Below are 23,771 nucleotides of genomic sequence, written 5' to 3'. Positions count from 1 at the left end.
CACCACATCTTCTTTATCCATTCATCAGTTGATGGACATTTGGGCTCATAGAAAGGAGAAAAAAAGAGAGAGAGAGAGAGAGAGAGAGAGAGAGAGGGAAACAAACCATAAGAGACTCTTTATGAGAACAAACTGAAGGTTGTTGGAAGGAGGTGGGTGGCAGATGGGCAAAATGGATGATAAGTATTAAGGAAGGCATCTGTTGTGTTGAGCACTGGATATTAAATGAAAGCGATGAACCACTAAATTCTACTCCTGAAAACAATATTACACTACATGTTAATTAACTAGAATTTAAATAAAAATTTGAAAAAAAAAATAAAGGAGAGCAGTGATGTTAAGATATGAGGACTCACTGCCCTAGAACTCATTAAAAATAAATAAATAAATAAACAGACTTTGAGTAAAGCAGATTGTCCTCCATAATGTGGGTAGGCTTCATTCAGTCATTCAATTGGCTGAAGACTTGAATACAAAAAAAGACTGACCTCCCTAAGCAAGAAAGCAATTCTGCCAACAAATAGCTTTTGGACTTGAATCATATCAGCTCTTTCCTGGTCTCCAGCCTGACAGCCTTTTGATTTGAATCACAACATCAGATCTTCCATGACTCTCTATCCTGCCAACCTACCCTACAGATTTTGGATTCACCAACCTCCAAAACTGTGTGAGCCAATTCCTTAAAATATATCTTCCTCCATGCAAATCAATCAACATGATATACCACATTAACAAAATGAAGGATAAAAATCATGATTATCTCAAGAGATGAGAAAAAAATTTTGACAAAAGCCAACATTCATTCATGATAAGATAAAAAAGCTCTAAACAAAGTGGGTATAGAACATAACTCAGCATAGTAAAGGCCATATATGGCAAACCCACAGCTAACTTCATCTTCAGTGGTGAAAAGCTGAAAGCTTTTCCTCTAAGATCAGAAACAAGGCAAGGATAGCCACTCTCACCACTTTTATGCAACATAATACTATAAGTCATAGCCACAGCAACCAGACAAGGAAAGAAAAGAAAGTAAAGAAAAGAGAAAGGAAGGGGAGGGGAGGGGAGGGAAGAGAGAAGAAGGGAAGGGAAAGGCACCCAAATTGGTAAGGAAGAGGTAAACTGTCACTATTTGCAGATGACATGATACTATATATAGAAAACCATAAAGGCTTCACTAAAAAAAAAACTATTAGAATAAATGAATTCAGTAAAGTTGGAGGATACAAAACTTATATACAGAAATCTATTTCTATACACCAATAAACTAGTAAAGAGAAATCAAGAAAATGATCCCATTTACAATTGTATAAAAAAACGGATAAAATACTTAGAAATAAATTTAACCAAGGAGGTGAAAGACCTGTACTCTGAAAACTATAAGACACTGATGAAAGAAATTGAAGATGACATGAATAAATGGAAAGATATACCACACCCATGGATTGGAAGAATTAATATTGTTAAAATGTCCATACTACGCAAAACAATCTACAGAGTCAATAAAATCCTATCAAAGTATCAATAGCAGTTTTCAAAGAATAGAACAAATAATCCTAAAATTGGTATGCAACCATAAAAGACCCCAAATAGCTAAAGCAACTTTGAGAAGACCACAAAGCCAGAGGTACCACACTCCCAGATTTCAAATTATACTACAAAGCTGTAGTAATCAAAACAGTATGGTACTGGCATAAAAATGGACACATTGATCAATGGAACAGAACACAGAGACCAGAAGTAAATTCATGCTCATATGGTCAATTAACCTGACAAAGGAGGAAAGAATATACAATGGGAAAAAGAGTTTTCTTCAATAAATGGTGTTGGAGAAATAACAGCTACATGCCAAAGAATGAAACACAACCATTTTCTTATATGATATACAAAAAAAAACTCAAAATGGATTAAAGACCTAAATGTAAAACCTGAAACCGTAAAACTCATAAATGAAAACATATGCAGTAAACTCTTAGACATTGGTCTTAGCAATGTTTTTTTGGATCCATTTCTTCATACAAGGAAAACAAAAGCAAAAATAAACTATTGGGACTGCATAAATCTAAAAAGCTTTTTCACAGCAAAGGAGACCATCAACAAAACAAAAAGACAATCTGCTGAATGGGAGAAGATATTTACAAATGACATGTCTGATGGGGGTTAATATCCAAAATATATAAAGAACCCATATAACTCAAACCAAAAAACAAATAATCTGCTTAAAATGGCCAGAGGACCTGACTAAACATTTTTCCAAAGATGACAGTGAGATGGTCAACAGACATGTGAAAAGATGCTCAATATGACTAATCGTCAGGGAAATGCTAATGAAAACCACAATGAGATATCACTTCACACTGTCACAATTACTAGAATCAAAACAAAAGTAATAACAAGTGTTGGCAAGGATGTAGAGAAAAGGAAACACTTGTGTAATGGTGGTGAGAATGTAAATTGGTACACTCACCATGGAAAATAGTATGAGGTTCCTCAAAAATTAAAAACAGAAATACTATACAATTCAGCAATTCCACTTCTAGGTATTTACCAAAGAAAACAAAAACACTAACCAAAAAGATATATGCACCCCTCTGTTCATTGCAGCAGTATTTACAATAGCCAAGATATGGAAGCGACTGAAATATCTATCAATAGATGAATGGATAAAGAAATATATATACACAATGAAATATTATTTGGCCATAAAAAAAGAATGAAATCTTGCCATTTGCAACAACATGAATGGACCTAGAGGGTATTATGCTAAGCAAAACAGAAACAAATTCTTAAATACAGAGAACAAACTGGTGGTTGCCAGAGGGTGGTGGAGGATGGGGAAACTGGTAAACGGGATTAAGAGGTACAAACTTCCAGTGAATAAAATAAATAAATCATGAGGATATAAAGTCTAACCTGGGAATATAGTAAATTATACTGTAATAACTTTGTATGATGACAGATGGTAACTACACTTACCATGGTCAGTATTTTGTAGTGTCACTATATTGTACACCTCAAACTAATATTGTATTTCAATTGATAACTTCAATAATAGATACATAAATAATCTCTCAATCAATCAACAGATATGTAGATATAGCTACATCCATCTTTCTACCTACCTATACATACTCAAATCCTATTAGTTCTGTTTCCCTGGAGAATCCTGACTAATAAAGGAGGTAAGTCCAGAGAGAGGGGAAGGACTGAGTTAAGAGACATCAAGGCATTGGAAGACCTGAAAAGCAATTTTAGTGAGGGTAAGGGAACATGAGAACAGGAAGGATGGTTAAGTTACTACTACATTCAGAGTTAGGAGAGTTTCAGATTTCAGATGAAGAGGGATGTAAATGAGAACAAAGTCAGAGGGCTGAAGGCAGAGCATGTGAAAAGTGAAAAGGCCTCTGGAGCTCAAGAGCTGCACCTTAAAGCAGCACCCTCCGAGAGCATGGGGCCTGGAACGAAGAGAGGACAGTAAGCCAAGGCCTCGGGAGACAGGCAGGGCGGCCTGCTAACATTTTCCAGTGGCTCTTTATCATCTGCAGAGAAAGTCACCTTCACATGGAAGGAAGCCCTTTGTGACCTAGCCCTTTGCACCTCTCCATCTCACCTCTCCTTGGCCCCACTCCAGCCACACTGACCCCTGAGTCTGTGGTCTGGAAGCTGACCAAGCTCTCGGCCTTGAAGCTTTTGCACACTCCATGCTTCTTGCCCTCCTTGGAAGGGCAATCCACTCCTCACCCCACTCCTTTCTCATACTGGCAGCTTCAAAGGAAACCAAAACGAATCCTCACCTTGACAAGCATGCCTAAAAAACCAAAGAGCATCTGACCAATAGTCTCTTAAAAGGTCAGGAAAATTTCTTCCTATACTCAGTGGTTAGCTACATCTTGAATGAAGCAAACCGCACTTGTCTGTGGAACTGCACGTTCTACAAATCCTTTAAAAAGTTTCAACCTGCACAATCTCAATCACATTCCAGAATTTGAGCTTTCTAGGTTTGGTTCAGGTAGCGTCTGAGAACCGTATTAATTACCTACAAAGATGACAGAGACAGCAGCAGGTGGCAACAGGTGGACTCACATCCAAGGTCTTAATTTTTTGCATACCATCGTCCATTGCCATCTCTCTTCCAATTTCAGTGTTTAGTGCAGATATATGCTTTGTGCATTGATTTCTTCTCCTATTCTTGACTTTCCCTCTACAGCCTCTCTTGAACCTAGTGCTTTATTTAAAAAGTGGTAAATAAAACATGAACTTGGTTTTTACTTTTAAAGCATGAAGTAATTCAATAAATAGAAGACTTGATGGATGTTAATCAATTACACTTGATTCATGGCTTTCCAACTGATAGCTGGATCAGAGACTCTGGCAGTAAACTTTAAGGAACTAGGGGCTCTGAGTTCTTTCCTTGGCCTGAGAAAAATTTAACCCCTTTTGCTCATTTTCTTCCTTCCATAAGGTTGTATGGGGGTGGGAAGAGACTTTAGGGGACTGGAGTGACTCCATTCTAAGTGGCTACCCTTGTGTGTTTGCTCACCTTCCCAGACCATCCTTAAGTCCCCCCAGTAACTTAGACAACAGCATCATTAGATGGTCAGTCTCCCACAAGTGAACCTTCCTTCTACAATTAAGGAAGCTGAAGCTCTTAGTGGTAGAAATAAAGTATGATTTCTATTTTCCTTAGACTAAATGCTCTCCTTCCTTAATAAGCTTCTCCTCATTCACAGTGAAATTGAAAACACAGCCTCTTCCTGATGACCAGATGGCCCAGCAAATTTAATCACTTCAAGCACTGCACACTTCCTCCCCACCACCCTCCATGGCGGAGAAACCAGAGGCACACTCCTTATTCCTCCCAGATGCCAACCTCTCTTGAGAGCTTCCCTCAATCATTATTTCTTAAAAACCAGAGCAATGGAGTTGGGAGAAACCAATATTTCTTTAAAGCCATAAAATAAAACAAATCTTTCAGAGGAGAGAAAGAGTAAGTGAATAAATGAGTCAAAGTGATACTCTTCATTAATATTTAACTCAACAAGGACACCACTTACATTTATTCTAACTTATCTGGTATAGTTGTGTTTAAATTAAAATTTCCTTTCAAATTTATATCGTGGTCTTCGGTGAGTAAAGCAAAGAAATTCTGGTGGATAACAGGGTAATATGAATAGAATCTTACATCAGTTGATATCTACTTAATACTGTGGACTCTTTCAGCTAATAAAAGCTTATCATGATTCCTGAGTTTCTTTGGGTATATTTTCCTTTGATAGTCTTACATAGGTAAGTTTATTAAACTTTCCAAACCTGTTTCTTCCACCTGAAAAAAATGAGTACCTTAGGCTTACCAATATATGAAAATAATAGAGGGAAAGAAATTCATATTGGTATGGCACATTCCAGCACAGATAAATTTTTTAAAAAGATTTTATTTATTTTTGAGAGAGAGAGCGAGAGAGCGAACAAGAGCACAAGCAGGGGGAGGGGCAGAAGGAGCAGCACACTCCCCTACTGAGCAGGGAGTCCGATGCAGGACTTGATCCCAGGACCCTGGGATTGTGACCTGAGCCCAAGGCAGACCCTTAACTGACTGAGCCACCCAGGCGCCCTCCAGCACAGATAAATTAACTATACCAAAGGAGATTTCCTCCCACAGTTTGCTCTCTTATATCATAGTGAAATCAACCTTCACGTCCCTCCTCAACCCAGTTTTGAAGATGGTAACTAATGCTCTTATTTACATGGATATTGGTGACTCCTTCTCTTACTGCTTAAAATAATAACATGTTAAGTTGCTATGAATTGTCAAGGAAAATTAGTCTGCAACAGGGATTTTTATTAACAGAATTGTGAAATGAAACCAAAACTGAAGTGGTAGCACCTATTCAGCATTTGGAAAAGATGCTCTTAGAAAATGTGCAAGCAAGTCACATCCACACTTGTTTCTAAAAGCTCAGGACACTAAAGTGTTCTAAAAAGCATGGCAATAAAGCCATCATTCAGAAATAAAAGTGGATTATACAGGTTCCAGATGAAATGCTTAGATGGCAGATTTTTTCCTCTCTTTCCAGTGCCTCATTTTACATTTAAAAAAAAAAAAAAAAGCAACTTGACTTACATAGCTCCTGTGTCTTACTCTCTACTAACAGGAAGTGATTATAATGAAGCTCCATTTTTGATATTCCTTGCAAAATGTAATTAATTGGAAGCCTTAGATGCAAAAATCTTGTTTATGCAAAAATTCCTCCCCAGAAAGGATGAGAAATTTCCCTGATCCAACAGAAAACAATTAGTCGCTAATTCAAGACAGTAAAAACTTTTCTCTCCTCATCACAAAAAGACATAAACTAATGAAAGGTTTTGATATTTTTGCTTGTTGGTGATTTTATGCACACCAATTATAAAAATTGGTTAGTGTGGAGGGAGACTAAGTAATGTTAAGTGTTTCAAGCGACAGTCTGAACAGTAATTAAAGATTAAGGAGCTAGGTTCAGAGCATTGTTTTTTCCTCTTCCAAGAAACACATTGAGCCTGGAATTTGAACTAAAGGGTCACAGAATATTTACTTTAAAACTTTCTAGTCAGTAGAAGAAACACTTCCTTGGTGCAAAGGCGCAAACATGACCTAACATTCCCTATAAATCTTGAGCAAGGAAAATAGGATGTAATAGGGGGGAAAAAAAGCCCAGATTTTAGTTCCTAAAATAAACTTTATGCAATCACAGGAAGTATTTAGATCTCTTTTTTTCCTCCTCTTGCAGGAAAATGAAACAATCTCTGGGCCACAGGAAATAACACAAGTTTTAGAAAATCCCTGTGGTATGAGAGAAAAAACTTCAAGTGGATCTTTTCTGAGTCCCATAGATGACGTAAAGGACAACAGATGTTCAAAGACTCAGGGACTTCAACAAGAAGTAATTGGTTTGTACTGGCAAGGGGGACAACTCCATCTGAGGTGCAGGGAAATAGGACAGCACAGAGTCACACACATAACACTACAATCAATATTGTCTGCACACAACTGGCTCTGGGCTTCATTTTGGCAAAAAGAGCAACTGCAAGAAGAGTAATGAGGACAAGCAGTACAGAAGAAAGGTGGGGTGGTGGTGGGAGGGGGACGGCGGAAAGAAGAGAAGGGGTGGGACTATTTTATTTTAGGTTGCCGACAGAATTTACTAAAACCAAGTAAAAATATGGTCATGTCAATAATTGATAGGACAATTTCAGAAAAATCAACTCATTAATTGCAGATATAACGTATATGCAAAAATTCATATCATAATATAACTGGGTAGGAGAAAAGGTTTATAATGTTTTAATTAAATTTAATTACAGGTGTCAAAAGAATAAATCCTGTGAAATCTACTTCCTGCCTTAAAACTATTTTCTCTTAGAATACCCGGTTAGGAAGGCAGTTTTGGCATTGCTTCATAGGGCACATTAGCAGGCAAACATTTTTAAATCTCATAGAAGACTTATCAGTAAAATCCTTCTCAGAATGAAAGGTCAAAAGGTGGTTTATGTAGCCTAAATCAGGAAGAATTTCAGATTTTGTAGAAATTTCTTCTCCCTTTGTGGCTTTAATGCAAAAAGAGAGTCCACAAAACTTTCTGAAGACCATCTGTGTTATGACATTCCATGACCACACCCTGAATTTAACAGGTCTTACATAGGATAATGAAATAAATTGCATTTAGATTAAAAATGCAGTTTTACATGACTGTAGACTACTGGATTTTGGCAAGAGTAATTAGGCAGAATGAACTGTTTAATCATTAAGTGTCAAAACATATATTTTACTCCCTTATACTCTTCTGTTTATAATCCCACTGCCATAACCCTTCTCCCAGCCCTGGGCTTATGGTTACTCCTGTGATGGTTTTCCAGCTAGTCTCCCTGTTTTCCCTGACTTCGTTATTGAATGTCCCTCCCTTGCACCCATACCCCATCACTGCCGTCACCTCACTTCCTACATGTGGCTGGGTCCATTTTTTTAAAAATGTGCCTTCTATAAGTCACTGCCTGAGTCAAGAAGCCATGAGAGCCAGTTTCTGGGTAACCTTACAGAGATAGCGAACTCATGCATATACAAATGTGTGCGTGTGTTTTAATGCAAATCGTAGCATTATACACACACTTCTTTTAACAATATAATCCAGTTGTCATTCCATTCAGAATATATAGGGTTGCTTTGTTCTTTTATAATGCTGCATTGTACTCTACTGCGTGGCTGCTCTACAATTTATTTAATAAGCCTCTGTGGAAGGAAAATAGGTGGTTGAGTGAGTAGAAGGACAAAATATATTTTTTCTCCAAATTATAATTTTTAAGGTTATATTTCATTCAAAGAATATGTACAAGTGGGGCACCCAGGTGGCTTAGTTGGTTAAGCGTCCGACTCTGCACTGGGCATGGAGCCTGCTTGAGATTCTCTCACTCTCCCTCTGCCCCTCCCCGTCTCTCTCCCCTTTTCTCTCTCTCTCAAAAAAAAAAAAAAAAAAAGTACAAGTGAGCTAAGAAATAAGATAATACTTATGACCCCACTCACCCTCCCAAAACAACTAGTTTACCAAAACTTTGTGTTCCTTTCCTGCCTCATCCCCCACTGACACCCTAGAAGTAACAATTACCTGATTTTAATGTTTGTCATTCCCACAGGTTTTTAGGAAAATTTAATCACATGTATATATGACTATTCTCATATATATCTTGAGTTTTTTTGAACTTTATAAAATGGTATACTATAGTCTTTCATAACTCGCCATTTTCACACATTATGTTTCTAAAATTATCCATTTTTATAAAGAGCTGCAGTTCATTATACTCTTGCATAATATTCTATTGTATGACTATACTACGAAGAATTTATCCACTTTTTTGTTACTGGACATTTGGGTTACTTGCAGATTTTTGCTACTCTGAACAGTACTGCTATGAACATTCTTTTTTTTTTTTTTTTAAAGATTTTATTTTTATTTATTCGACAGAGATAGAGACAGCCAGTGAGAGAGGGAACACAAGCAGGGGGAGTGGGAGAGGAAGAAGCAGGCTCATAGAGGAGGAGCTTGATGTGGGGCTCGATCCCATAACACCTGGATCACGCCCGGAGCCGAAGGCAGACGCTTAACCGCTGTGCCACCCAGGCGCCCCTGCTATGAACATTCTTATGTGTGTCTTCTGCACATGTGCAAGAAATCCTCTAGGAAACACCCAGAGCAGAGTAGTAAGGTCCGTGACTGTAATATTGTAACAACGTGTTCTCCAGAGTGGTTGTTTACCACTTTACCAGCAATGTCTCAGACACAGCCCTTTCAACACTTTTTCTAAGACTTCTTAATTTTTACAATCTAGTGCGTTTACAACAGCATCTCATTGGTTTTGCCTTGTATCTTCCTGATTACTACTGGTATTGAGGTTCTTTTGTTTATTGGCCATTCATATTTTCTCTTCCGTGAAATACCTGTTTTGTTTCTATTGCCTGATTTTCAATTAGGTCATTCCTTTTTTTCTTATTGATTTATTTGTAGTTGTTCTTGCATTATTCCAAATAACTAATTACAGGTGCTGCAATATGTTCTCCCAGTTTACAGTTTTTCTCATTTTCTATATGTCTTTTGCTGAAAAGACATTCTTAATTTTAATGCAGCCAAATTTATCAATCTTCTCTTTTATGATTAGGGCTGTTTGTATCTTGTTTAAGAGATTCTTCCCTCCTAAGGTCACAAAGGACCCATCTTTTCTTCAAAATTTTATAATTTTACCTCTTAAAGTTGATTTGATATGGCATGAGGAAGGGATCCATTGTTTTCCATATAGATAACCAGTTGTCCCAGCACTGTTTCCCCCATCTGCAATGCCTATTTTATCATAAATCAAATGTTCAAATATGTACAGACTATTTCTGGGCTCTCTTATCTTGTTAATTTTTTATTCTTGTGTTAACAACAAACTGTCTCAATTACTATAAATTCATAGTAAGTTTTGATATCTAGTAAAGCAAGTTGATTTTCTCCTTCCCCTCCTCTTCTTCCTTCTCATTTTCTTATACAGGACTTTCTCAGATATTCTTGCATCTTTGCTGTTCATATAGATATTTCAATCGGATTGTTAGGCTTTATTAAAACAGACAATTATTTTTCATGTTATACCTTTTACATTTTGTCTGGAAGGCATGTATTATAAATAAAAATAATTTTTAAAAATCTTATGACTGACCATTGTGTCAAGGTCAATCTGCACTTGTCATTTAAGGCCCTATATAATTGATTAGTTTTCCATCCTATTATCCATTACTTCCAAATAGGAAACTACATCTCTAAATAGGCTAGTTTTTCCAAAGCTCCCTCATGTAAGCCACAGTCAGCCCACTTATACCCCATCCCTGCTCATATTATTTCCTCCTCCTATTAAACCACCTATTCTTCAAACCAGATTGCAGATCTTTCTCCAATCCAGTTCCCTAAAATTACAAATGTACTTAAAGTCAGAGTTTGGCTCTTATTAGTTTTAACTTTTGTGATAGTTAAGTGTCCTCAATAAAAAAAAAAAAAGTATGAGAATTATGAGCTTCCTAGGGGCAACTATGGGCTACAAAAGAGTTGAAGACATATTTTTGATGGGCTCTTTTCCATGTTAAATGGATTTTAGACTGATCACTGTTGTCGACCTTTGGGTCCAGTTACAATAAGGCCTTTTTATTTGGATACGTTGTCTTGCTTTTGTATTTGATCTAGGTGGGTAACTATGATTAGTGAACTACAAGAGAAAGCCAGTGCTTAATGGAATTCATTTGCAAGGGACTTTTACAACATAATTTGAAAATACCTTCCTCAGCAGAGACAGGCTAATAACATGTTCTTGTAGTAGTTTACAATGTATCTGTATAGCTCTCCATCTGAAGAGATGATAAAGAAACAAGTGTGTGAACCATAATTAAATCCATTAGGCACAGTGTGAGAAATAATGTTTAAACAACAGTTCAACAGCAGCAACACCCTTATTTCAAAATCTTTTCTAATGCTTGAAACAGATGTAGTTGAAGATAATTTATTGTTCCTATTTTATTTCTCAATTAAAATAATAAAAATTCACTTTGTAGAAGACAACTAATGTTCGTGTAATGGCCCAAACTAATTTGCAGTAGTATAAAAATTACCAAAGGCATAAGGTATGAATGAGCTGAAATAAAACCCAAAAACTATGTGCAAATAATGAATCATGGAACACTACATCAAAAACTAAGGATGTACTGTATGGTGACTAACATAACACAATAAAAAATTATTATTTAAAAAAAGAACTATGAAACTTGATTACAAATAATAAAGAGCAAGAAAATAGTTTGAAAAAATCTTCAAATAAATGACCGCTTTTTGTCTTTTTTTATTAAAGGATATTCTTTTTTGCATTAAACATCTTTTACGTATTGGCCAACTTAACTGTTGTTACAAACCTGACATTCCTGGGGATGAAAGTCAGGTACTTTTCAATTAATAAGGTGGAAGTATAGCACATCGTTATTTATATAGGTCATTCAATTTCAGAGTTTAACAAGATTTTCAAAGCACTGATATGCTTTACACTGAAGACTGGATTTAAATGTTATATAAGTACAGGTTTCTGATTCGGAAAGTGGTCTATGACCAAGTTCTATTGTCACTATATTCAATGGAAACTTTAGCCAAGTTATTTAAAAATAGTTTTAAATGTGAAAACAACTTGCTGCTTCAGATCACATAATAGGATGTGGCAGAAGAAAGGAAAGAAAGCAAGTAACTGAATTGATTATCCTTCAAGTTTCAACCTGAAATCTAAATATCGATAGTCATTCGAACTAGCTCAAGAGAGAATGTTCACCTAGTTTTCAATAAGCTTTCTTAGAGAGAAAAAAATGAGAGTTTGAAAAAGGGATTTGAAAATAACCATATATGGAATTGTGACATGTTAGTCATTTGAAAAGGGTTATCTTCTCATAAATATACTATTCTGAAAAGTATAATCCAGTTATCAGAAAGCAATTTATTACTGCACCATTCTTTTTTTTATAACTTTATTGTGGTATAACTAACGCACAATAAACTCCACATACGTATTTATTTAAATTTTTACTTATTTTAGAGAGAGAGAGAAAAGGGCACACAAGCAGGGGGAGGGGCAGAGGGACAGAGAGACTCTCAAGCAGGCTCCCTGCTGAGCACGGAGTTCGATCTCATGACCCTGAAACCATGACCTGAGTCAAAACTGAGTTTGCTGCTCAACCAACTGAACCACCCAGGTGCCCCAAGCTGCACATATTTAAAGTGTACAAGTTGATTGGTTTTGGCCACAGTATATACTGTGAAACCTCAGTATAGTCAAGTTATTGAACATTTCTATCACTTCCCTAAGTTTCCTTATTCCTTTTTAATCCTTCCCTCCCTCCATCCCTTTCTCCCTCAACACCCATGTCTAGGCAACCACTGATTTACTTTTCAAGTAGTTAAGTACACAGTTTCTAGAAATTATATAAATGGAATTATACAGGGGTGCCTGGGTGGTGGATCAGTTGAGCGTGGGACTCTTGGTTTCCACTCAAGTTGTGATCTCAGGTTGTGGGATGGAGCCCTGCGTGGGGTTCCATGCTCAGCGAGGAGTCTGCTCGTCCCTATCCCTCTGTTCGTCCCCCGGCTCACACTCTCTGTTGTTCACTCTCTCTCTTTAATAAACAAATAAAATCTTAAAGAAAAATAAATGGAATTATAGAGGTTCCACTTTTTTTTGTGCACCACTTTCCCTCAGCATTGATTTATTAATATGGTATCAATAACTCATTCCATTTGATTCTATGAAGTATTCTACTGCACAGATAGAGCAAATCTGTTGTGTCCATTCACCATTTGGTGCACATATGAGTTGTTTCCAGCTTTTGGATATTATAATCAAAACTGGTAGGAATTTATATTTTTATTTATAGATAAGTCTTCAGGGGATATATGTTCTGTTTCTCTTGGGTAAATATGTAGGAGCAGAATAGTTAGAATTGCATGTTAGTGCATGTTTAACTCTTTTAGAATATGCCAGACTGTTTTCCAAATGTAAATGTACCATTTTACATTTCCATCAACAGTGTATGAGATAGAATTCCAGTGAATCCATATCATCGCCAAGAGTTGGTGTGGTCAGTCTTCTCCACTGTAGCCACTATTGTGGCTGTGTAGTGGTATCTCATTGCAGGGTTTTGTTTTGTTTTGGGGGCTTTTTTGGGCATTTTTCTAGTGACTAAAGATGTTGAGCATTTTTCATGTTATTTTTCAGTGGTATCTCTTTCTTGTTGAAGTCTCCAGGGAAATCCTTTGCCCATTTTAAAATTAGGGTGGTTTTTTTTTTTTTTTTTTTTTGGTCTTTCTAACAGGTTGTAAGAGTTCTTTATATAGTTTAGACACAAATTCTTTGTCAGATATGTTTTATAAATGTTTTCCCTTAAGTCTGAAAATTGTCTTCCCTTAACTGTGTTTTTAAATACTTCTTTTAATTTTTATGAAGTACAATTTAACCTTTTCTTCTATAGTTTTATAGTGATTTTTCTACGTCCCTTTTAAGAAATCTTTGACTAACTTAAGATCATGAAGGTTTCCTCTGATGTTTTCCTTCTAGAAGTTTCATGGTTTTAGATTTCGTATTTAGTTATATGATCCATTTTAATTTTTGTAGATATGTAGGTATAAAGTTTCATTTCTTTGCAAAAGACTGTCTCATTGTTAGAGCACAGATGCTGAAAACATTATCTATTCCTCATCAAATTGCCTTGGCACCTTTACTGAAAATCAAGTTATCATATCAGTTTATGTCTATTTCTAAACTCTCTATTCTGTTCCATGGATCTATATGTCTATCTTTACATCAAAACCACAATGTCTTGATTACTGTAGCTTTATAAAAAGTCTTGAAATCAGGTAATTTATGTCCTCTGACTTTAACCTTCTTTTTTCAAAACTGTTTTCACTGTCCTAGACCCTTTTTATTTCCATATAAATTTTAGACCCAAGTTGTCAACTTTAGCAAGAGAGTCTCCTGGGAATTTAATTGGAATTGCATTGGATATAGTTCCATCTGAGGACAGATGTCTTAACAATATTAAGTATTCCAAACCATGAACGTGATCCCTCACCATTTATATAAGTTTTCTTTGATTTCTTTTATCAGTGTTTTGTATTTGTCCACATATCTTAGATTTATATCTAAATATGTAATGTTTTTTGTGCTATTATAAAATGTACTTTTTTTCAACTTCCAATCATTCATTGCTAGTATATAGGAATAAAATTGATTTTTGTATATTAACCTTGTATACTGCAACACTGCCTAATTGACTTCTTAGTTCTAGTTACCTTTTTGTCTATTTTGGGGGATTTTTCTCCATAGACAATCATGTCATCTGTGAAAGAAGACACTTATATTTCTTCCTTTCCAATCTATATGCTGTTATTTCTTTTTCTATTGCACTGATAAAACCTCCACTATGATATTGAATAAAAGTGGTGAGCTTGGACAACCTTGCTTTGGTCCCAATCTTAGAAGGAAAGTAGTGTTTCACCATTAGTTATGATGTTAGCTGTAAATTTTTTTGTAGACACTTTCTGTCAGGTTGAAAAGTTGTCTTTTATTCCTTGTTTGCTGAGAATTGTTACATAAATAAATACTAATTTTGTCATTTGCTTTTTATGCATCTATTAGGATAAACATATGGTGTTTTTTCTTTAGTCTGTCTGTTCTTTAATCTGCTATTTACATTGATTGATTTTCAAATGTTTAAGCAACCTTGCATTCCCAGGATAATGACCTCTTGGTCACAATGTATTATTCTTTTTATACATGACGGATTCAATTAAACAATATTTTGTTTAATATTTTGTATCTATGGTTATGAGGAATATTTATCTGTAGTCTTCTTGTACTGTCTTTGGTTTAGTTATCAGGGTAATGCTGGCTTCAAAAAATGAGCTAGGAAGTGCTCCTTCCTCTTCTGTCTTCTGGAAGAGTTTCTACAGAACTAGCATTATTTCTTCCATAAATGTTGGTACATATTCTTCCAGTGATGACATCCAGGGATGGGGATTACTTTTTTGATTCTTAACTACAAATTACATTTCTTTACATAATTTATGACTATTCAGGTCATCTACTTCTTGAATAAGCTTTGGTAGTATTTTTCAAGGAATTTGTCTATTTCATCTGCGTTGTCAATTTTATGGGCATAAAATTGTTTGTAATAGCTCCTTTTGTACTTTTAATGTCTGTAAGATCTTAGTAATATATCCTCTTTCATTCCTGATGTTGGTAATTTAAGTCTGACTGTCTCTCTTCTAAATGAGTCTGGCTAGAGGTTTGTCTGTTTTGTTCACTTTTCAAAACACCAGCTTTTGATTTCACTGATTTTCTCTACTGCTTTTCTTAATTTCATTTGTTGCCTTTTTTTTTTTTCTGTTTGTTTGGGTTTAACTTACTCTTCTATCTCCAGGTTCTTAATAGAGAAGATTATTTCATTGATAGATTTTGTCTTTTCTAGAGTAAGCATTTAATGCTGTAAGTTTTCCTGTAAGCACTATTTTAGGTGCATACCACAAATTTTGATGTTTTATTTCCCCTTTCAGTCTGTCAAAATATTTTATAATTTCCCTTCTTCCTTCCTTTTTGACATATGGGTAATTTAGAATTATTTTATTTCCAGATACTTAGAGGTTTCCAGGTATCTTTTTGCTATTGAATTCGATTTAATTCTTATGGTAAGATAACATGTTTTATGCGATTTTAGCTATTTTAAATGTTGATGTATGTTTTACAACCCAGAATATGGTTTATTTTGGTGAACGTCCCATGTGCCCTTGAAAATAATATATATTCTGTTGTTTTGGGGAGAAGTGGTCTATAAATGTTGATCATTGCTTAGGTCTTCTAATACTTAGTGTCTGTCCTTGTTCCATCAATTACTGAGAGAGGAGTACTGAAATCTCTAACTCTGATTATAGGTTTGTCTGTTTTTACTTTTAGTCTCATCAAAATTTTTGCTTCCTATATTTCAAAGCTATTTTGTTAGGTGGACACATATTTAGGATTGTTACATCTTCTTGGCTACTTACCACCTTTATCATTATGTAATTTTCAGTCCTGGTAATGTGCCTTGTTCTGAAGTCTACTGTGTGTGATAATACTACAGCCATTCTACTTTTCTTTAGATCAATGTTTACAATTTATGTCTTTTCCATCTTTTACTTTGAGTTTATTTGTATCGTTATATTTAAAATGGATTTTTTGTAGACAGTATATAGCAGGATCTTGCTTTTTTATCCAATCTGATAATCTCTGTCTTTTAATTTGTATGTTTCGAACATTTGCATTCATTGTAGTTATCCGTATGTTTAGATAAAAATCTGCCATCTTGCAAGCTGTTTTCTATTTGTTCTATCTGCTCTTTGTTCCTTTTATACTTTCTATTTCTGCTTGCTTTTGGATTAAAGATTTATGATTCAATTTTATCGCCATTACTGGTTTATTATTATTATTATTTTTTTAAAGATTTTATTTTATTTATTTGACAGAGACAGCCAGCGAGAGAGGGAACACAAGCAGGGGGAGTGGGAGAGGAAGAAGCAGGCTCCCAGCAGAGGAGCCTGATGTGGGGCTCGATCCCAGAATGCCGGGATCACGCCCTGAGCCAAAGGCAGACGCTTAACGACTGTGCCACCCAGGCGCCCCTACTGGTTTATTATTTAACCCCATTTTTTTTTTAAAAAGGTAATTATTTAAAATTTACAGTATTTGGCTTTAATTAATATTTCAAATAGTATTAAATACCTTTCCTCATATAGTATAAGAATCTTATAATAGTATACTCCAAATATATTCCTCTCATCTTTTGTGTTGTTTTCATGTATTTTATCTTTATATATGCTATAAATCCACAATATATTGCTATTATTTTGTATTTAGACAATTGTCTTTTAAGATGATTAAAAATAAGATAATAAGTACTTTTTAAAAAGATTTTACTTATTTATTTCAGAGACAGCACAAGATGGGGAGGGGGGCAGTGGGAGAGGGAGAAGCAGGCTTTCAGCTGAGCAGGGAGCCTGATGAGGGGCTCAATCCCAGGACCTTGGGACCATGACCTGAGCTGAAAGCAGATGCTTAACTGACTAAGGTACCCAGGCACCTCAAAACAATAAGTACTTTTTATGTTTATCTTTATTTTAACCATTTTCAGAGATCTTCAGTTCTTTTGTATAGATCAAAGTTTCCATCTGGTGTTCTACTCCCTCTGCCTGAAGAATTTCCTACAGCATTTATTGTAGTATAGTCTGCTATTAATGAATTCCCTCAGCTTTTGTAAAAAAAAAAAAAAGTTTCTCCTTTTTCTCTTTTTTTAAAAGATTTATTTGAGAGAGAGAGAGAGAGAGAGCGCATGAGTAGGGAGAAGGGCAGAGGGAGAGAATCTTCAAGCAGACTCCCCACTGATCACGGAATGTGACGCAGGGCTAGATCCCACAACCCATGAGATTATGACCTGAGCCAAAACCTAGAGTGGGATACTTAATCAACTGAGCTATCCAGGTGCCCCAAGTTTTTCCTTTTTGAATGTTATTCTCACTGGCATAGGATTCTGGATTGGCAGTTTTTTAAATTTCAGTACTTTATTAATGTCTCTCCATTGTTATATGCCTTCCTGTAATTCATATTTTTGTTGTCTGTATGTAATGTGAATTTTTCCATTTACTGCCTTTAAGATTTTCTTTTTATCTTTGTTTTTCCAGCAGTTTCAATCTGTTATTTGTTTTAAAAATCCCACTTGGGGCCTTCTGAGCTCTGTAAATGTTCCAGTTTTTTACCTCCCATTTTATCAAGAGAATTCTTAGCAGTTATCTCTTAAAATATTTTGTCTGTCCCAGTGTTCCTTTCTTCTTATGAGATGGCAATTTATTCTCAGCTCTTGCTCACACATGCACACATATGTCTGTGTGTAACTTTATTCTTTGTCCTTCAATCTGAGTAGTTCCTATTTACCTACATCCAAGTTCACTCATTATTTCATCTGTCAAGTTTTACTGATGAGCCCAAAGGCATTCTTGATCTCTGTTACTGTTTTTTTTTCTTCCAGCATTTCTATTTTATTTGTTCTTATGCTTTCCATCTGTCTCTGAAATTCTGCATGTGCTCAAGCATGTTGTCCACATTTTCCTTTAAACCCTTTAACATATTAATCATGAACATTCCTTATTTGATATTACAAACATGAGTCATCTGAGTCATCTTTGTGTCTGATTCTGTTGAGTGCTTTGTCTTTTGATAACGGGTTGATTTTTCTTGCTTTTTACGTCCTATAATTTTTAAATATTTTTTAATTATTGAAGTATAGTTGAAATACAATGTTATATTAGTTTTAGGGGTATAACATGGTGATCCAACAATTCTATATGTTACTCAATGCTCATCATGTAAGTGTAGTCACCATACAAAATTATTACAATATTATTGACTATATTCTCTATGCTGTACTCTTAATTTCTATGACTTATTTATTTTATTAACTGGAGGTTTGTACCTCTTATTCTTTACCTATCTCACCCATCCCTCTACCCCACTCCCCTCTGGAAATCACCAGTTTGTTCTTTATATCTATGAGTCTGTTTCTATTTTCTTGTTTGTTCACTTGTATTGTTTTTCAGATTCCACATATAAGTAAAATTATATAGTATTTGTCTTTTTCTGACTTATTTCACTTAGCATAATACAGGTGTACCCCTGTAGTCACAAATGGCAAAAAAATCTCATTCTTCTTTATGGCTAATATTCCATCTCTCTCTCTCTCTCTCTCTCTCACACACACACACACACACACACACACATCATATTACATCAATCTTCTTTATCCATTCATCTATCAGGGGACACTTAGGTTGCTTCTATTATCTTGGCTATTGTAAATAATGCTGCAATAAACAAAGTGGTACATGTATCTTTTCAAATTAATGTTTTCATTTTCTTAAGGCAAACACCCAGTAGTGGAATTATTGGATAGTATATTTCTATTTTTAATTTTTTGAGGAACCTCATACTGTTTTCCATGGTGGCTGCACCAATGTACATTCCTATTAACTGTGCATGAAGGTTCCCTTTTCTCTACTTCCTTGCCAACATTAGTTATTTTTTGTGTTTTTGATACTAGCCATTGTGACATGTGTGAGTTATTAGTACAGTTTTGATTTGCATTTCCCTTGTGGTTAGTGATGTTGGCATCTTCTCATGTACCTGTTGGTCATCTCTAAGTCTTCTTTGGGAAAGTTATCTATTCAGGTCCTTTGCCTATTTATAATCAGATTTTTTTTTTTTGCAGTTGAGTTGTATATACTTTGAATATTTATCTCTTATTGAATATATCATTTGCAAATATTTTCTCCCATTTAGTAGGGTGCCTTTTTGTTTTGTTGATGGTTTCCTTTGCCATGCAAGAACTTTCAATTTTGGTGTAGTCCCATTAGTTTTATTTTTGCCTTTGTTTCTCTTGTTGGAGGAGACGCACCCATAAATATGTTGCTAAGATCAATGTCCAAGAAATTACTGCCTACGTTTTCTTTTAGGAGTTTATGGCTTCAGTTCTCACATTTAGGTCGTTACTCCATTTTGAGTTTATTTTTATGTATGGTGTAAGAAAGTGATCCAGTTTTCCCAACACCATTTATTGAAAAAAACTTTCTTTTTGTCATTGTATATTCTTTCCTCCTTTATCATATAAGTATGGATTTATTTCTGGGCTTTTTATCCTGTTCCATGGACCTATGTGACTATTTTTTTATGCCAGTACCATACTGTTTTGATTACTGTAACTTTGTAGTGTACCTTAAAATCTGGGACTGTGATACCTCTAGCTTTGCTCTTCTTTCTCAAGATTGCTTTGGCTATTTAGGGTCTCTTGTGGTTCCCTGAGAATTTTAGGATTATTTGTTCTAGTTCTGTTGTCTTATAATTGTTTACACTGAATGCTGGACATCATGTGTAGGATAGTAAAAATGGAGGTAAATAGTATTTATGGCTGAAAATGTGCATGACTCTTCTTTTGTTAGAAACTTAACGTACAGATCTGTTTATTTAGTCAGAAATTCATCTTATTTAGGTTTTGTTGTTTTATGGTTACCTTCAGTACACCAGTGGCTTCAAATCCCTCTGGTATTACTTTGTGCATAAACTGAAGGATGGGTTGGCTCTACTCTTAGCTTTTCACATCTCTATTCATAGTCTTTAACCCTCCTCCACCAGTTGACACTGCTAATATTTGATACTTAGTGCTTGCTAGCTTGCAGTGGGGCAGGGAATTCTCTGTTGTTTTGATCCAGCCTTAGCTCAGATAAGCCCTATGCCCCTGAATCTTGGTGAATGGGCTTTCTCAGTGATACCAACTCTCCCCTCAGTGATACCACCCCTCTTCTCAGGGATAGGATGTCTTTAGTGGCCAGAGTCAGGATGACTTCTGTTCTCCCCCATGATTGTGTGTGGGGGGGTTCTATTTCCCCTCCTGCAGTTACAATGGGTCTTCATCTGAGGACAGCTTTACTACCCTCTCCTAGTGACTTATTGGTGTTTGTTCCACAGGGAAGGAGAGTCAGGCGAGGTTCTTCTCAAACCATCAACTACTCTCCTTCTCCAGGCCTATACTACTCAAGAAGGCTTTCTCTAGTCCCTTGCTCCATGCTCAATTCTTCTCTTAGGCACCCTGTGAGGTCCACAGAGAAAAGCCTATGAGTGGATGCAAACTCCCTTCCGTTAGCAGCTTCTAGGGGTTCTAGTTTCTCTGCTATCCCACACTTAGTTTCAGCAATTTGTTAAAATTTTTCACTGGATTTTTCTTACCTGATATTGTTGGGAGTTTGTCATCTCTTTCTTCTGTATTTTGCCAAAGGTATACTTGCATCCTGTCTCTCCTTGAAGGGGTCTGTCTTTTCATACATTTCAGATGACTTGGCTGCAGTGTAACTTAGGATCTCTGGTGGGTTTAAGAAAAATTAAGGTTTTGTAGATCATACAGTTTTTTTCTTGTTCTAAGGGTAGTATTATGGTCTTCCTAGTCTTCTCCATCCTAAGCAAAACTGAGACTCTCTAGTAGTTTGTTGCTTTGAATGTCACATGCTGGCCCTAATATTTATATAAAAATGAAAAAAATCAAGAATTGCCAAAACATTCTTGAAGAACAACCAGGTGATGATAAACAAAACAATGACTTATTGGTGCAAAGGCAGACAAATAAACCAATGGGACAGAATAAAAGTCCAGAAACAGATCCATAGAAACAGACATTTCATTTACAACAAAGGTGGTACTGCAGAAAAGTAGAGGAAAAAGACAGTCCCAGTGGACAATTAGATAACCACAAGGAAAAAAAACCCCACAAAATACTTAAGGGCTAATAACCAAAACATAATTCCAGGTGGACTGTAGAACTAAATGTAGAAGCAAAACAATGTTAAAACTTCTAGAAATTAATATAGGGTAATATCTTCATGATCTTGGGGGCACTGCACAAAAATCAATCATTTAAAGGAAAATAATACATTTGAATATGTTAAAATTAAGATTATTTGATTGTCAAAAGACACCATTAAGACAGTAAAAGACAAATCATAATAGAGTGGGAAAGATATCTGCAACACAGAACTGACAAGGATTCATAAAACACTCCAACAACATAATAGAAAAATGGGCAAGAGATTTGACTGGACAGTACACAAAACAGGGAATCTAATTAGCCAATAAATATATGTAAAGGTACTCAACTTCATTTGTAATCGGGGAAATGCAAGTTAAAACCACAAAGAGATACCACTAAACAACTACCAATAATTCCACTCCAAGAAATAACTCAATAGAAATTTAAGTATGGAACACCAAGAAAATATGTACAAGAATGCTCAGAGCAGCACTATCTCTAAGAACAAAATATTGGAATCAATCCAAATATCCACCTACAGTGGAACGGGTAAGTTGGGTATATTCAAACAATGTAATATTCTACAGCAAATAATATGAATAATTCCTATATGCAACAGTAGATGTGGAACTCAGGAACAATACACAGCAGTTAATATAGGGCAAAATAAAAGCAATTAATATACAGCAAAATACTGTATAATTCCATTTAATATAAATTGCAAAAAATAGGCAAAACTATAGCGTTGAAGGGTACAAGCTTAGGTGTTACTACATGAGTATATGGTTAACTTTGTAAGGGAAGGAGAGGGCAGCAATTGTGAGAGAAAATACTGAGGCTTCTGTGATGTCAGTGTTGGTTTACTTCTTAACCTGGTTGGTAGTTACATGGGTGTCCACTTTGTAGATAACTGATCTATATATTTGTCTCCCATGCTTTGCTGTATATATATAGTGTGCTTCATTATAACTTCCCCCACTCCTCCCCACCCCCAGAAAGCTTCTGGCCATTGGTAAACTTATTTTTTTATTAGAAGTGTTTCCAATGGAGAGATGCAAATATCTGAATTCTAATGTACTCTTTGGTTCTGATTTTCTAGGATTCTAGAAAGGTATTTGGTATGTTTTTTGGAGTGTGGTGGTTGCGGGGGGGAATTCTTCCCCTGTAAATGAGATACACAGAATTCAGATAAAGGTAAATAATATTAGCTATATTACTGACAAAAAGCTGAATTAGAGGATATGTGACCAAAGTGGACTACCAAATGCCCAACTCCTAAATTAGATGGACTTGCCCACCCAAGTCCAAGGCAGAGATGGACAGGTTTCCCCATAGCCTGCCTCAGAAAGCTCAGGATTTGGCTGAAATCAAAGAAATGCAGACAGGAAGAAATTTACCCATAAGATGCGTCACTCCTCCTTCCCTGGCATGAAGCGAGTGGGGCAGCTTGCCTTCGCCTCTTGGAGAGTGGAATGGAAATTCTCTACACTCTATGGAAATGTGAAGAATAAGGAATAAATATTACCCTTGACAACAGGCAGACTAGCTGTGCTTGGGAGTCTATCTTTAAAGTCAGCTCTTTGAAGCTTAGCAAAGGCTGCCATAGGCTAAATTTTAGAATAAGTTTCATTCTTGCTCTTATAGCTACTTTTTCTTCTTCCACTTATGAACCTGCATATATATTCCAACTACCATCTTTTCAGTGGCTTTCCTGGAAGCATCTGCAAAGACTTGTAGGCAAGGTTAAAGGAGAAGAGAGCATGTGATTTTACATGTAGCTCTTTTCTAAGTCACGTATTTATGAGAAAAAAAAAAGATCTTTCCCATTTCTCTATGAGATGTATTAAATTGGCACACAACTTTTAGTATCTCTGGAGCTTATTGAAATCATTCTTTTTCTAGGTAAAGTTAAGCCTGGTTCAAGTACCTGCTTTTTGGTATTTAGAAGTGCTCAATGATTATTTATATCCACCTTCTCTCAAAAAAATGATAAAAACACAAATATATATCTACAACTTAAAGTCACTACTTCCTTCTCACAGTGACGAAGGTTGATGACTATGTGTTCACAAATTCTTTTATTCAAGATTTTAATTAGCATGGATGATTTGGCCCAAGTCATTTTAGTTCAGACACAGCAGCATGTGTTTGTTTTATTTAATTAAATTTTCATTTTTATTTTGAGGTAATTGTAGATTCACATGCAGTTGTAAGAAATAATGTGTATTCCATTGTGCCCTTCTACCCAACTTCCTCCAACAATAACATCTTGCAAAACTATATTGACATTGACACAGTCACAACACAGAATGCACTTCCA

General features: G+C 35.6%; 1 protein-coding gene across 2 annotated transcripts in view; it reads right to left on the bottom strand.

The window, feature by feature from the left end:
* Positions 1-23,771, bottom strand: part of NUBPL (NUBP iron-sulfur cluster assembly factor, mitochondrial) — a 237,151-nt gene that overhangs the window by 3,308 nt on the left and 210,072 nt on the right. Inside the window, exons 12-13 of one of the 2 annotated variants that reach the window (XR_015723103.1) lie at positions 22,849-22,941; positions 20,878-21,010 (exon numbers count right to left, since the gene is read on the bottom strand). Coding sequence is in view for 1 of the 2 variants with exons in the window: in XM_087859100.1 (XP_087715226.1) it covers positions 10,309-10,315; positions 10,825-10,894 (77 nt within the window). In the remaining variant the exon portion in view is untranslated. Of the gene's footprint in view, positions 1-10,308; positions 10,316-10,824; positions 10,895-20,877; positions 21,011-22,848; positions 22,942-23,771 lie in introns of both variants that reach the window. The other variant, XM_087859100.1, reaches the window with a different exon arrangement.

This window comes from Ursus americanus, chromosome 35, assembly GCF_024610735.1.
Source record: "Ursus americanus isolate L20-20 chromosome 35, mUrsAme1.1.p, whole genome shotgun sequence".
NCBI lineage: Eukaryota > Metazoa > Chordata > Mammalia > Carnivora > Ursidae > Ursus > Ursus americanus.
Note: the sequence above shows the minus strand (reverse complement) of the source record. Positions and strands in the feature narration are given on the sequence as shown.